This window comes from Mytilus californianus, unplaced genomic scaffold (genome assembly GCF_021869535.1).
Source record: "Mytilus californianus isolate M0D057914Y unplaced genomic scaffold, xbMytCali1.0.p SCAF_15, whole genome shotgun sequence".
NCBI lineage: Eukaryota > Metazoa > Mollusca > Bivalvia > Mytilida > Mytilidae > Mytilus > Mytilus californianus.
Genome location: NW_026262637.1, coordinates 29,542,814 through 29,559,052, shown reverse-complemented (window position 1 = coordinate 29,559,052; position 16,239 = coordinate 29,542,814). Strand labels below are relative to the sequence as shown.

The window sequence follows — 16,239 nt, the reverse complement described above, 5'->3', positions numbered from 1 at the left end:
ATTTTACATATTTTATGGTTTCATTTTTTGGTTTGCTGCCATGCAGTGGGGAAATTTAGCTAATGTCAATTTCCATTTTATTTATATTTCACCAATTCCAAGTTTTTAAATTTATCTTTTATGAAACATGGACAAGCTGACTGAAAAAAAAACTTAGCGTAATTATGTAATGACTTAAAATAATATTGCAGTCCTCACTTTTCTTGGTGTAAACTTTATCGAAGTCTTTGCATGTCTGATAGCATGTTTCCAGTATTTGACATGTAAATTGCACTTTTAGCTCCTTACATTGCAGTAATTGAATTCCAGATTGATGGTATAACAACTGGAGCCTTTATTGTAAAACATGTTTTATGAATAAGTTTCACAGAAAAATAGGATGTTATTTGTGGCTAAGTGTATTAGTTATCAGAATTTGTGAAATTTGATGAAATGTTTTTTACAGCAAATAAAATTAAACTTTGTAAATTGCGTTGTTATTGCATGATATATTATTTCACAATCCCTACATAAACACCTTTCATGTTGACATGACATAATCTCTCAAATAGACAATGAAATCTCAAAGAAAATTATAATAATTAAATTTAGGAACAGTCCATTGTACATTTCCCATAAAAAAGTAACCATGAACACTTGATACTGTGAAACTATTGGTTGTGTTTGGTTGGTAGAAGTTTGGTTCCTTTGTTCACTATAAAAATCTCAAATTTTGAAAACCCAACAAAATGTATTTGCATTTCCATGCTTTTTTTTGTATGAAGTGGGAAGTTATGGATTACAAAACCAATAAACCAAATGTTTTCAACAACACATGAAATTTTACACCCACATATAGAAATTCATTACATAACATTTCTTCAATAACAGATTAAGTTATGGATAGAGAAATGGAGAAATTTATTTGTTTTATATGCTGTCATTAATTTCATTCATTAATTTTTTTCACAATTGTTGCTCTTTTTAACAATTATTTGTCATTTGTCTCTGGTTGATAGTTGTCTCATTGGCATTCATACCACATCTTTTTATTTTTGTATTGAAAAAGACATTTATTTATTTAAGCTAATACTCTGTAAATATATTTGTGTTGTGTTGTTTGGTTGCTGTTTTATTGAGTTTTGCTGAATTATTTTTTATTCATACTAAGAATTATTTGTATTTCTAGATTATGGTATTACAACAGGAGAACAGGATAACAGAAAAGGTAAAAGTCAAATTTTTTGTCAATTTCAAATACATAAAAAAGAAAACAGGAACCAGATTATGTTATAATTCTGTTTTTACTTGGCATATTCTAATCAAATTAAACCTAACCTTGCAATCCAGCCATTTTGCAACCTCTTTCTCACAAGAAGTCTTTTTTTGATCAAATTTTTTTTCATAATTTTCTATGAATAGTCTTTAATTATGATACCAACAGGTATAATTTTTTTGTTCTGCTTTACAGATTTAGGTGCAGTTTAAACAAAATATTGCTTCTTTGAAAATTAAAATAAGAGTAAATGGCACTTTGCAGGAGTGGCAGATCTTGATCTTGATCTGGTCCACATAAAACAAAGGTCTGAAACATCCAAAACTAATCAAAGCTCAGTAACAAACCTTATGAATGTACAGTCATGGAACAATTACTTACTGTGCAAACTCCATTAAAAAAAACCAATACAGACTAGAACACAATCAACAAACTTGAACACAAACACCACAGACTAGAACACAAACACAGACTAGAACACAAACACCACAGACTAGAACACAAACACCACAGACTAGAGCACAAACAACAGACTAGAACACAAACACCACAGACTAGAACACAAACACCTCAGACTAGAACACAAACAACAGACTAGAACACAAACAACAGACTAGAACACAAACACCACAGACTAGAACACAAACAACAGACTACAATACAAACACCTCAGACTAGAACACAAACAACAGACTACAACACAAACACCTCAGACCAGAACACAAACACCACAGACTAGAACACAAACACCACAGACTAGAACACAAACACCACAGACTAGAACACAAACACCTCAGACTAGAACACAAACAACAGACTACAACACAAACACCACAGACTAGAGCACAAACAACAGACTAGAACACAAACACCACAGACTAGAACACAAACACCACAGACTAGAACACAAACAACAGACTACAACACAAACACCTCAGACCAGAACACAAACACCACAGACTAGAACACAAACACCACAGACTAGAACAAAAACAACAGACTACAACACAAACACCTCAGACCAGAACACAAACACCACAGACTAGAACACAAACACAACAGACTAGAACACAAACACCACAGACTAGAACACAAACACCTCAGACTAGAACACAAACAACAGACTACAACACAAACACCTCAGATCAGAACACAAACACCACAGACTAGAACACAAACACAACAGACTAGAATACAAACACCTCAGACTAGAACACAAACACCACAGACTAGAACACAAACACCTCAGACTACAACACAAACACCTCAGATCAGATCAGAACACGAACACCACAGACTAGAACACAAACACCTCAGACTACAACACAAACACCTCAGTTCAGAACACAAACACCACAGACTAGAACACAAACACAACAGACTAGAACACAAACACAACAGACTAGAACACAAACACCACAGACTAGAACACAAACACCTCAGACTAGAACACAAACACAACAGACTAGAATACAAACAACAGACTACAACACAAACACCTCAGACCAGAACACAAACAACACATATTCGAACACAAACAACAGACTACAACACACAAACAACAGACTTCAACACACAAACAACAGACTACAACACACAAACACCACAGTTTAGAACACTACAGATAAGAAACACAAACACCACAGACTAGAACATGAACACCACAGAATAGAACACAAAAAACAGACTAGAACACAAACACCACACACTAGAACATTCACAAGATATTAGAACACAAACAACAGACTAGAACACAAAAACTACAGACTACAACACAAACACCACAGACTAGAGCACAAACAACAGACTAGAACACAAACAGCACACACTAGAACACAAACACAACAGATAAGAACACAACAGACTAGAACACAAACAGCACACACTAGAACACAAACACCACAGACTAGAACACAAACACAACAGATAAGAACACAAACACCACAGACTAGAACACAAACACCACAGACTAGAACACAAACACCACAGACTAGAACACAAACACCTCAGACTAGAACACAAAACACAGCAGACTAGAATACAAACACAATGGGCTAATATACAAGTACAATGGAATAAACTAGAAAACAAACACAATGGACTAAAACACCAACACAATGGACTAGAACACCAACACAACAGACTAAAAAACAAACATTGGACTAATACAAGTACAATGGAAGAACTAGAACACAAACACCAACATTACAAACTAGAATACAAACACAACAGACTAGAACACACACAATTGACTAGAACACACACACAATGGACTAGAGCACCAACACAACAGACTAGAATACAAACACAACAGACTAGAACACACACAAAATATTGGACTAGAACACATACAATGGAGCAGAACACCAACACAAGAATCTAGAACACAAGCACAATGGACTAGAACGCTAATACAATAGGATTGAACACCAAGATAATGAACTACAACACAAACACAATGGACTTGAACCCTAACACAATAGGATTGGTTTTTCCTATCGAAGGTCGGTGGTTTTCTCCGGGCACTCCGGCTTCCTCCACCAATAAAAACTGGCCGCCACGAAATAGCCCAAAAGTGGCGCTTAAAAGTGGCGTTAAAACACCAACAATCAATCAATCAATCAATAGGATTGGACACCAATATAATGAACTAGAACACAAACACAATGGAAGTGAACACTAATATAGTAGAATTGAACACCAACATAATGGTCTTGAACCCTAACACAATAGGCTTGAAACTCTAAAACTATTAACAGGAGGAGTTATTACATCTCAAACAGCCTCATCAAAGGTATTGTATAGAAAAAAATTAACAACATTTGTATATTTAGATTTTTATTGTTTACAGTACAGCATTCCTCAATCACTTTAGCAATTAATGAACAAAAACTTATTTACTTTATTTTCCTCTATAATACTTACTTTAGGAGATATGAGGAGTTTGTCAGTTAATCAAGAAAATGATTTCTTCAATGTTTTTTATAAATGTCAAAGAAATATTGATTAAAGTAGATGTTGGGTGTACATCAATGATACAGCAACCCAAACATACAAATAACCAAAACATTTCTGGACAACAACATAAGGTTACAGTTATCAACTATATCAGGTGCCTATACTGGACACTATGTTAGTTCTATAATGCCCAACTTTTTAAAGAAAATTTAACAAAGTCCATCAGAAATCTGACATCCAATTCCATGAAATAATTTTTAAGTGTGTGTATTATTTTTCCCTCTCAATGTTTTTTCTCGTATTAAATAATTCATGTAATGATGATTATTTGTAGAGTGTCGGTTTACATTCAACAGTAACAGGTCACTCAGTGGATATTTTACGTCACCAAACTTTCCAGGATATTATCCACGATTTACAGAATGTCATTATAAATTCATTGGGCAAAATCATAAAGTTAGAATAACTTTTGTTGAATATCAGTTGGGATCAAGGTACTCCACACACAAATTTCTTAATGTGTTGTTGCCTGGTTATATAAATGTACACTTATCAGCAGATCAAGTAATCAGGGGAGATAATTCTTGAATTTTCAAAATAAAAAAAGAAACAGATCCTCATGATTTTCTTATAAAAAAATATAGTTTTACAATATATTCAGTCATAATTCAATTTAATTGCAGTGCATGGAAAAGTCTTTTGACTATTTAAAAAGAATACAGTCTTGTTTTTTCTTAGGGAAGAAAACCAATGCCTAGTTCAAAAGTAGTGATTTATACTTTTTTACAAGACCTTCAAGAATTGTCCTAGAAATTTGATCTGCTGGATGTCATTTTTATATTTAGTATATTTTGTGGATTAATACAAGCTGTTTCAAGTTTGCATCTTATCTGTTTCAATTGCTACCTCAAATAATGAAGGATTGCAATTTGAAACATTTTTTCTGTAATTTCCACATTTTTGCACGCAGAAACTTTGTATTTGTAATTTTACACATCCACTTGTATTTTGTTTTTGGTTTCAGTATGCAAGTTCTATTATAAAAGTGATGTAAAAAAGAGCGGGTATTTTGCCTCGCCAAATTATCCGGGATTTTACCCAAAGAATACAGAATGTCAGTACACTTTTTTCGGGAGAAATAGTGAAGTAGTTAGAATTCAGTTTCAGGAATTTGAGGTGGATGGCATTACACCAAGGTAAAACAAAGGTTGAATAGGGAAACAAAAAGTGTATCAACCTTTCAATCTAAAGTGAAACATGTTCCTTTGATTTTGATACAAACAGTAGTAGTAAAATGATTAGAATATGAATTGCAAATACACAAAAAAATAGTTCTAGAGAATTTATTTATTTTGTAAAGAAGGATGTCAGGTAAGATTAAGCATTAACAATTTATTTACTTTGTTTAGTATTTCAAGTTCATATGCAAGATGACACAAATCACTTTTATACAAATTTGCATGTTTTATAAGATTTGAAATTTTTCGTAATAAATGTTTTTAATCTTCCTACACATTATTTCACGTGTCAAGCACAATTTTTTAATTCCTATAAAAACACTCAAGAATTGCATGATATGATGTTTTAATACCAACTTTTATAGAAGAGATGCATGACCTTTGGATTCATATCATATTATGTAATATATACCAGTTCCTACAAAAAATGGACAGAGTGCAATTAAGCCAAACTTTTCATATAAATTTGGACTTTTAATTTCAGTTTTCCATTTATGTCTATTTTATGGTTTAAATGATACCAAACAAAGACAAAAAAAAATGGTTTAGCATCTATGATGTCACACTAAAACTAGAAAAGTTGGTTCAAAGTGTTTTTTTTTAATAAAACGAAAAGATTTTTGATTGCTTCTTTTTACAGTTGGGTGATAAGGAGTATTTTAGTTTGATGTTCTGTCTCAGAATTGCTTTCATCTAAAGTTATTTCCCCTTTCACTCTTAATATTGCTTAATTAATGCTAAAAGTTTGATAAAAGTGTACATTTGAATTAAATTTGTCCTAAAATTGCTTAACCCTAGCAGTTTGAAATAGAATAATGTACTCCATTTTAGCTCACCTGGCCCACAGGGCAATGTGAGCTTTTCTCATCATTTGGCATTCCACTAAATTTTACAAAAATAATCTTCTCTGAACCTACCCAGCCATGAGTAACCATACTTTACCACACAATCATCTTGAGGTATATAGTTTAAAAAATATATCTGATAATCCTACCTGCCAACCAACATGGCAGCCAAGGCTAAAAAAACATAAGGTGGGGAGGGGGGGGGGGGTAAATTGCAAGTATTGTCTGTTATCTTATACACCATTATGCATAGTGAAAATCTGTTGTGGCAGACATATTTACATATTTAGAATATTATGATTTTAGCAGGGTAAGATCTACAAATAGTGAACATGACCAAAATCATTAACCAACTTGTAAGGGGTTATTGTTATTGAGTAATGATTATTACCCAGTTTTGTGTGTTTATTTTCATGGAACTATAGTAGATAGAAAAAACTATAAAAGCAAAAATTATCAACAGGACAAGATCTACAAATAATTTAACAAGGTAAAAATTGTTAGTCAAATTGTAGTCAACTCCTTATAGGAGTTATTTTCCTTTCATGATGATTTGAACTCATTTTTGTCTCGCCTGTGACAAAAGCCGCAGAAAGCGAGACATAGGGATTGCTTTCCGGCTACGGCGTCAACAATTGTTAAGTTTTCTGCTTAAGTTAGTTTGATAGGAACTACTTGTGATTGATCATTGATATTTTGTATGAAGATGCATTACTATCAGTACATATCAGTTTGACGACTATTTTGAGGCCCTGCCCCCTAGGCCATGGTCCAGTGACTGAATTAATTAGCAATTTTCAATGATAAATTTTCTGCTGAAATTAGTTTGATATGAACTACTTGGGATAGATCAATGATATTTTCTATAAAGTTGCATTACAATGAAAAGATCCACTAAAGTCTTTTGACATCAAAACTTTCAATAGACTTCTTTTAGGAGTTATCACCCTTAATTGACAATTTTTCCCAATTTTGGGCGTTGTTGCCTTTTAATCTTGAAAACTGTAATAGAGAGATAGAAAAAAATAATCAACAAGACAAGATCTACTACCAAGTTTACATGGCCAAAATCATTTGTCAGCATCTTATTAAAGTCATTACCCTTTATTTTTCCCTTTTTTTTTTTCATTTTTGCTTATTATCTGGAAAACTATAAAAGATAGATAGAAATTTTAAGTAGCAAAAATGATCAGCAAGTCAAAATCTACAAATAAGTCAGTATGACCAAGTTGTTGGATGTCTGTCTCCTTGTTGAAGTTATTTGCCCTTTAGTGATGATTTTTCCCAATTTTTTATTTTTGCCTTTTATCTTTAAAACTATAATTGATAGATAAAAACTTTCAAAGCAAAAATGATCAGCAAGACAAGATCTACAAATATTTTACCCATCATGCCTGAATTCTTCAGTCTACTCTTTATTGGAGTTATTGCCCTTTAATGATAATTTTTACTATTTTTTGGCATTTTTTGTCTATTATCTTGAAAACTATAATACTAGATAAATACAAACTTTAAAAATAATTTTAATATGATCAGCAGGATAAGATCTACAATTATGTCAACATGAGCGAAAATGTCAGTTTACTCTTAATACTGTTATTCCCCTTTAATGGAAGATTTTTACCAAAAAAGTGGCAATTGTTGAAGATGAATGTAAGCTAAACAGGCTTTTTAGAGCCTCTAGTTTTGGGAAGTAGTGTAACCCCATACCATAAGAACAAACTCTCTCTGGTGGAGAGTTGTCTCATTGAGGATCAGACCTCATCTTCTTATTTTTATATGTAAAAATCAGTTAGAAAAGCTTGACTGGTCATGTTGGCACAACACTCAAAAAACAACTACCGTAACATGAAATACAATAAGTACACATCAAATAGATTTACCCGGTAGTGTGTCTTGGAGTTTTTTTATTTCTGAAACTAAAGTAGAAAACAAGAAACTGTAAATAATCAAAATGATCAGCAAAAAAAGATCTATAAATAAGTCATTTGGACCCGTCAGACGGTGAAATCATCAATTGGCTACTTATAGGAGCTATTTTCCTTGAATGAGGATTTTTGCCAATTGTTTAAGTTTTAACCAGAAACTATTTGAAATGTTCCTATTGACTTGTATCAATCTATTTTATGCAAAAATGCCAGGTGAGCCATACAGGCTCCAAGATGTTATAGTATTCATTTTATCTTTATCACAAAATTAGCAAAAAACAAAACCCTCCGTCATGAATGTTTCCTACTGTACAGTAATATGTTATGATAATGACTATGAAATTTTGTTAGTTGATTATTACATAGCAGATGAATAAATATTAAGCTGGTAAAAATGAATGAACTATGTATAATTAAAATCAAATTTTGCACACAGTTCAAATTCAAATATCTTGAACCTTATCTTTGGCATTTTAATTTTTTTTATTTGAGCGTCACTGATTTTGTAGACGAAAAGCATGTCTGACGTACAAAATTATAAGTCTGGTCTCTTTGATGAGTATTTGTTTTAGTTAAAAGAAGACATTTCTATGCTAGACAACTTTTGTATGCTATGTGAGTGGATTACAATGAAATCTTAAGTAAAATCCAATATGATATTTTAACAGGTGTGAACCTAAAGATCGAGTAGACTATGTAGATTTCTCCAACTTTGACGGTGGAGCTCAGGACAAGAAAATGCACAAATTTTGTGGTCAAATGACTGAAAAAATGAGAGAGCCAATACAATCAGATCTGGAATTTTTCCGAGTAACATTCAAATCTAACAGTATGTATGAAGGAAAAGGATTCAATGCCACATATGAGTTTGGTAAGTAGACTAAATTATTGTCAGTTAAAAAATAGAATATGTTGAAGAAAAACATGAATTACAAAATCAATGAAACTCAATAAATCATCGAATATATTTATAGGTGATATCACCATCAGTATCCATACAACTGTTAAGGGGCAATCAAAGACCTTTAGTGGAAGAAAAAGGGACAACACCATGGCCAAATAGAAAAAAAATCAATGACAAAAACAAGTCCACAAAACAGTACACAGAAAACAAAATATTGAGCAACATTAACCAAAACAATATTTCAAATAAATAACATTCTTGAAATTTAACATATTCCATTGCAAAAGAAAAAAAATTTGGGGTCCATGTGCTCATTTTTATATGACCGCAAAAAATTTTGCGGTCGTATATTGGTATCACATCGTTGTCGTCCGAAGACATTTGGTTTCCGGACAATAACTTTAGTATTGGTGAATAGAAATTTAAACATAAGGTTTATAACCACTAAAGGAAGGTTGGGATTGATTTTGGGGGTTATGGTCCCAACAGTTTAGGAATTAGGGGCCAAAAAGGGGCCCAAATAAGCATTTTTCTAGTTTCATGACAATAACTTGTGGAACAGTGTATGGATCTCTCTGAAATTATACCACAAGTTTCCATACCACAAAGGGATGGTAAGGATTGGCTTTGGGGGGGTTATGGCTCAAACCGTTTAGGAATTAGGGGCAAAAAAGTGAGTAAAAACAAGGGTGTCCTGGTTAATGGACAATTACTTAAGTACAAATTATAGTGTAAGGGAGGTAATTGAAGCACAACTTTGAATTACCTCCCTTACACTGCTTTCAAATTATGTATAAAGAATTTTTGTATTGTCTTGAGGTGATTAGCTGTCAATTCATTTTTAGAAGTTACTATTTTAATAATTTTAAAAATGCTGGTTAAGGTAAAATAATTTTAGCTATGATTATGTATGTCATTTTCTATTTTAAGACTTTTATGATGTATTTAAATGGGTTATTATGGTTGCAAACTCCATTAGAAATTTGAATTGAAATTATGACCATGACTGAGGAAAGGTTTTTTTTTTTTTGGAAAAAGGGGGGGGGGGGGGGGGGGGTGGTGGCGGGGACAATTTTTTCTCCTCAAGATTTCAGAAATCAAAAAGAAAATCCTTCAAATTGTTTTTTGAAAAAAAAGGGGGGGGAGGTCAATTCGCAACAGCATAGTGTATTGCACAAAAGCAAAAAAATTGAATATAAAAACCAATTCTAAGTTCTTTGACAACAGTTATTCTGTGTCAGAAACCTATTATGTGTCAAATATTGAATTACAATCCAAATTCAGACCTGTATCAAGCGCGAATATTGTGTCCATTTTGCCCCAATTGTGCAGGGTTGGACCTCTGCGCTTGTATCCAGCTGCACTCTGCAAAGCAATTTATTAAGCTAGAAATAAAAAACCTTGTTTATTAAATGATTGAGATTGCATTTCTTCCTAAATTACTTTGCAGTGTATTCTTATTGCAACATCTTCGTGCAGCTATTCCAGCTTTATAACAAAACACTTTAACAATTACTTCCATTTAGGAATGTATTGATGAAAGGAAACTAATTAGTCTTCCCTTGCCTAGAATTTTATGACCCTCCCTCCCCCTGTAGATTTTGTGCTTCAATATACAATATGTTCGTTTTCTGTCTTAAATATTTTCAAATTCATGTATTGTATTTGATAACGTTGGTAATTGTTCCCAATTTATTATAAAAATGACGCATTAATTTTGGATGCGTTTATTATCCACCCTTGCTACAGTATCTTATGCCCTTAAATCGTAAGAATATATGATACTAATTTACTGATCACATTTTAAAATTTCTGAATAAAACCTTTTGGAAAATTCAGCATCAATGCTGTGACTTGATGAAACTACTTTAAGTGAATACAATACAGTTTTGATCCCACTGTGATTTTTTACAAAAATTTACATACAAGCTCACTCTCACATCAATTCAAGTATGTAATAAAAGATGTACCTTCATGTGCTACTTTTAGAGATAAATGGGGTCCCAACTTTAGACATTTACTCAAAGTTTCGTGTTTTTTAAAAATACATTTGAAATATCTTCTCAACATAAAGTATGCTCTAAATTTGTGTAACAGTTCTTTGGAAATAATTCTTTTTTTCTTTAAATATTATTAATTTTAGAAAAAAATGGCAAGTTTTGCTGAATATTTATCTCATTTTTTAAATTTCATCGTTGCTTTGTTCATTAATTAAAATTGGTAAAAATTATCTTGATACATAATTAAGTCAAATGTCATTTTAAGATAGAAGAGTCAATTTACTCGTTTTCAAGCGAATGACTAAAATCAGTCAAAAAATGCATCTTTTCCCATTATATCACAGTTTGACGTAGCGAAAAATAACATTTTACATTAGTGACATCATTATCTCCCCTGTAACTGTGACAATCTTAAAACCCCGATCTCCGAAGTGAGATTTGCTACTTTAAGCAATATTAAAATTTCATGTTCAACTGAGACCGTACCCACTGTTCAAATAATTTTCACAAGTGATCAATTGATAATGACGTAATATACCTCCTACGAGAAATTCTATTTGGGGAAATGTTGTGTTGTTCATCATTATTCAGTATATACAAGTCTAATTGTCAAAAATGAAAATCTTGTATAATATTTCCTTTTTGACCTATTGAATGTCGCAATATGACCCTATAACCTGTATAAAAGGGAATTATTGTTTTGTAATAGAGTGCCAATGGTTCATCAGTTCAACATATGACTGTATAACCTGTAAAAAGGGAATTATTGTTTTATAATAGAGTGCCAATGGTCAATCAGTTCAACCAGAGACACATATATATGTCTCTGGTTCAACACTATATTCTGCAAACTTGAAAAATTAACACATTTTATTAAAAGTCAACTAGAACACACCCACAACATCACAGGTCCGTGACTGAATTAAAGTACCTATGCCTTATTTTTAGCCTGGAAATTTAGTGTTTGTATTGTCATCTGATAAAGTCATGCTGATTGTAAGGTGCACAGTTTTCTCTGCCTTCAATATCTTTCTGTTTGAACCCGTCCTAGTTTTCTTACTACAATAAACTTACTATAAAGTAAATTTAATTTTTTAACTAATTAACCAAAATTAATAGTAAGGTATTGATGTGGAAGAAAACTTTGTACTATAGTGTAACATAGATATAAAACAACTACTGGAAGAATTCCAGGTTCTCCTGATAGAGGAGGGATTTACAGAAGGTAACAGGTAGCTACAACCGAAAACTATATGTGACATTTACTATTCAGGTATCGGTATCAGATTTAACAGGAACTTTTTAATAATTGGTAATATTAATTTTGTGGAAAACAAAAGGGCCTGGAATGGTGTAATTTTTAAACAACACCATTGTCCAATATTTGTTATATATAAGGTTGAATTCTTTGATTGGTTGTTTTTACGTCATGCCGGCTAACAATTTGGACCTTGTCATTTTGATAGTATAGATTTGGCCAATTTTGCCACATAACGTTAAGCAAGCAACAATCATTTAATTACTCAGTCTCCTCCAAACCTTTGTTTAAATCTCAATGATGTTCTTAAATGAAAACTTTTATATTTTCAGTTATAAATGAAGAAACAACGTTTTCCATACCTCCAAAGAGTTTGGTAGATACTGCTAATACAATGCATACATCATACATAGACAACAAATGTTATTGTATAGTATTTTATTTAGTATTAACATTGACTATACAATTTTTGACTGGCTGCACATTATGATAAAAAGTTTATATCCTTTCATCTGTGATAAAATATGAGTTGATAACGAATTTGAAAAAATTATAGAAGGAAAAGATGTAAAAATGATCTTGGGTTTAAAGATTACTTCCTACATACTAGAATGTTAAAGCTGGTTTGTATTTGTAAAAACAAAATTGAGAGAAAAAATTTATTGCCTTACTTAAGATGCAAATGAAATTTAAAGTATTGGTAAATTGTAAATTCAGAAATGCTTGTGTGCACATATTATTGCTAATTTTGTCAAATGGACAAAAATGTGAAATTTCAGATAATGCTGGTATTAAATTTAAATGATGCAAATATTTATTTTTGCGACCTATCCTGTTGCAGTTTTCACAATAATAACAACAACACAAAAAAATCTGAATTTTACAGTATGATAAAAAAATATTCAAAGTTAACCAAAATGATTTATTTATTTATCAGATCTAAAATAAAACTTGATCCCTAAAATAATTTGGTCTTTGTAACACTGAGCACTCAGTTGATATATTCTCAACACCCATAGAAAAGCAACATCTATATTACAATTCATTATACTGAAAATGCATACCGTCTTTAAGACTGATTAATCAGTCTGAATATTACTCAATCATGATATGTATGTAGAAATTATTTGTTATTGTTTTTTATATTTTCTGAATGTGTGCTTTTCCAGTCATATTTAACCTTAAAAGAAGCTTGTATGTATAATTTTGCATGTATAAAACAACTTTTCCACAAAAAAGTTCCAAAAATTAAGAAGTTATACACTTATTTTATATAATACATTCTCATTGGGTGTTGGGTTTTTGATGTCACAGAATAGAAAATGTGTAGAAATTGCTCTGATTTTCTCTGGCTTTGACATTTGGGTTTTGTCTTAAATTATTTTTTATAGATACCTTAACATTTGTAACAATATTTTTACCTAAAAATCTACTATCTTTTTTGTAAAGTTTTTCACCTTATACATTTTGATTGGTCTTTTGTTGTCAGAAATTTAAGTATGTATCTGTGTTTTATTGAATTTTAAGTAAAAAAAAGTAATGTTCTGAAATATGGGAAGCAATTCTTCTTTCATAGGGTAATTTTTTCATAGTATGATGAGATTCTTAAATATATTAGGCAACAGTTTCAGAATTATGGTTTGACCCTGTGAAAGCCTCATGAGTTGTAGTCAGGTTCTTTAAAGGTCCTGTTGTAGAATTATGGTATTGTCTGTTTGTACAACAGGAATCAAAGGTGGTAGCGTCAGAATACATTTTGAAATACTTTAAATATGTAAAATTCTTGACGTAGACTGGTCGAGAACCTGATACCAAAATATCTTTTAACAGGAACTCTTTTTGGGAAATATTCTTTTAACATAAAAAAGGGTTACCAAAAATCAGGTATAACACTTTAGACATGAACTTCAATTCCTCTTATATACAAAGAAAAAAACGAACTTTAAAACTACTATGCTAATTTTTGCAGGAAATTTTATAGGTACGGTGACCAGTTACTCTCACTTTTGAATCTTGCCATTAAATAATAGAATTTACATTTAATTGGGCCATACAAGATACATTTTGATTTTGTGTAGCAAGAAGAGATGAGTGAACCAAATACATAATCAGTCTGACCATAAATTTGGACAGCAACTAAAACTTATTTTAGAAAATAAAAATTCTGCCCAGTTTAGCCTAGAAAGGAATAGAAATATGTAGTTTTTGTTTCAGATCTAAATGCACATATCTTTAACCTTTCTCTAGTCAATGCACTAAAAAACAGCACAACCTTGTATCAGAACAATGGAATTAATATGTATGTATAGTCTATTCATGAGTTATTTTGGAAGAAGGAAAATAAAAAAATGTTGCGTTAATACCATGAAATCAACATGATCAAGCAAGTAACTTATTATGAATAATAGTCCACATTACCAGTTGCAAACAATAACCAAGCTTTCAGTAAGGAAGTGGATGTAAGGTTTGTATTGCACTACAGTGTTTATCATATCTTCTATGCAAATTTAGTTCAATGCTGTAGCTATGTAAATAGAGTCTGCAAATTTCCATTCTAGTCACATACATTGTGTGTATATTTAATCATCATAGTATTATATTAGTTATTGAATGACTGTGCAACATATCATTGTTAAAATAGTAGGATTATTTTACACAATTTCTATTTAGACTTTACTTCAAAGATTTTTTAGAATTAAATATAACGCTTTAAAATCATTGTGCTTTATTAGTGCAAGTATTTGTTTAATCCTGAGTTTGAACCCATTTAGAAAATGCTAGGTCAGTGATTAAACTTACTGCCAATTAATTTTATGTATTTTCAGTTGCTCTTCTAAATCAGAGCTGTTGAGTTGATTAAGGTGGTACATAGCACTACAGGGAGACAACTCTGTAAAAATCAGCTGAATGTTTTAATCATGTTCTATTGTTAAGGAAATATTAAGCTTCTCAATGATTAAAATTAGTGTTTGTCAAACTGCTAAATATCCAATGAAATTTTTCCAATAAAGTGTGTGGTTCAAGTTTTTTGAAATTTTTATATTTTTGTCAAAGGGTCAAAGTAAATATTTTGTCAAAATTTTATGAAAATTGAATGCGCCAAATTAATTTTAGTCGAGGTATTTGGTACCACCTTAAAAGGTATATTTTATTTCTAGTCAAACTGTATGTATGTTATTGACATGAAAGAAACCATTATGTAAATATTCAGATTTAATCTATCTTTTTCATACATTTGATCATTAAAGAACAAATAATGGATATTGAAATCTGTACATTTTCTTTTACTTTGCCAACCCCCATAAAATTATTGGCATCACTTATGTTTTAACAGAAGACCAATTTGTTTCTTATGTAGATAGTATCAAAGATTAGTTAGTATATTTCTATTACATCAGTTATGTAGTTAGTGGTCAACTTGTTGGCGAGATTATAATGTTTGTTGCTTGTCTTATGAATGCAAGATTATTTCTGTTAATGACTTTATTATGTAAGCATAACACAAGCAATTGTTGGTTTTGCATGTTATTGTTATATAAGGTTATAATCTACCACACTGTACAAATGAGGTGAAGATCTCAAAGGGACATTCAAAACTAACAAGTCAAAGAGAAACTGACAACACAATGGTAAAAAATGAAAAACCAGTAAAAGACAAACAACAGTCTACTTAACAATACATAGAAAACTTAAGACTGAGCAACATTAACCCCTGCAAAACAACGGGTGTAATTTCGGGTGCTTCGGAAGGGTAGGCATGCAGAATCTGCTCCACATGTGGCAACCATCAGGGTGCTTATCTGAGGTACAAATCGGAGATACGCTTAATCAGGCGATGTCACAATCGAGGAAA

At 31.5% G+C, this 16,239-nt stretch overlaps 1 protein-coding gene across 1 annotated transcript in view; it reads left to right on the top strand.

Annotated features, from left to right (window-relative positions):
• The window catches only part of LOC127725832 (suppressor of lurcher protein 1-like), a 202,508-nt gene extending 186,853 nt beyond the window's left edge, over positions 1-15,655 (top strand). Inside the window, exons 13-16 of the mRNA XM_052233143.1 lie at positions 1,169-1,207; positions 4,548-4,707; positions 8,893-9,095; positions 12,719-15,655. Of these exons, the coding sequence (XP_052089103.1) occupies positions 1,169-1,207; positions 4,548-4,707; positions 8,893-9,095; positions 12,719-12,876 (560 nt within the window). The 3' untranslated portion in view covers positions 12,877-15,655. The remainder of the gene's footprint in view (positions 1-1,168; positions 1,208-4,547; positions 4,708-8,892; positions 9,096-12,718) is intronic.
• The last annotated feature ends 584 nt before the right edge of the window (positions 15,656-16,239 follow it).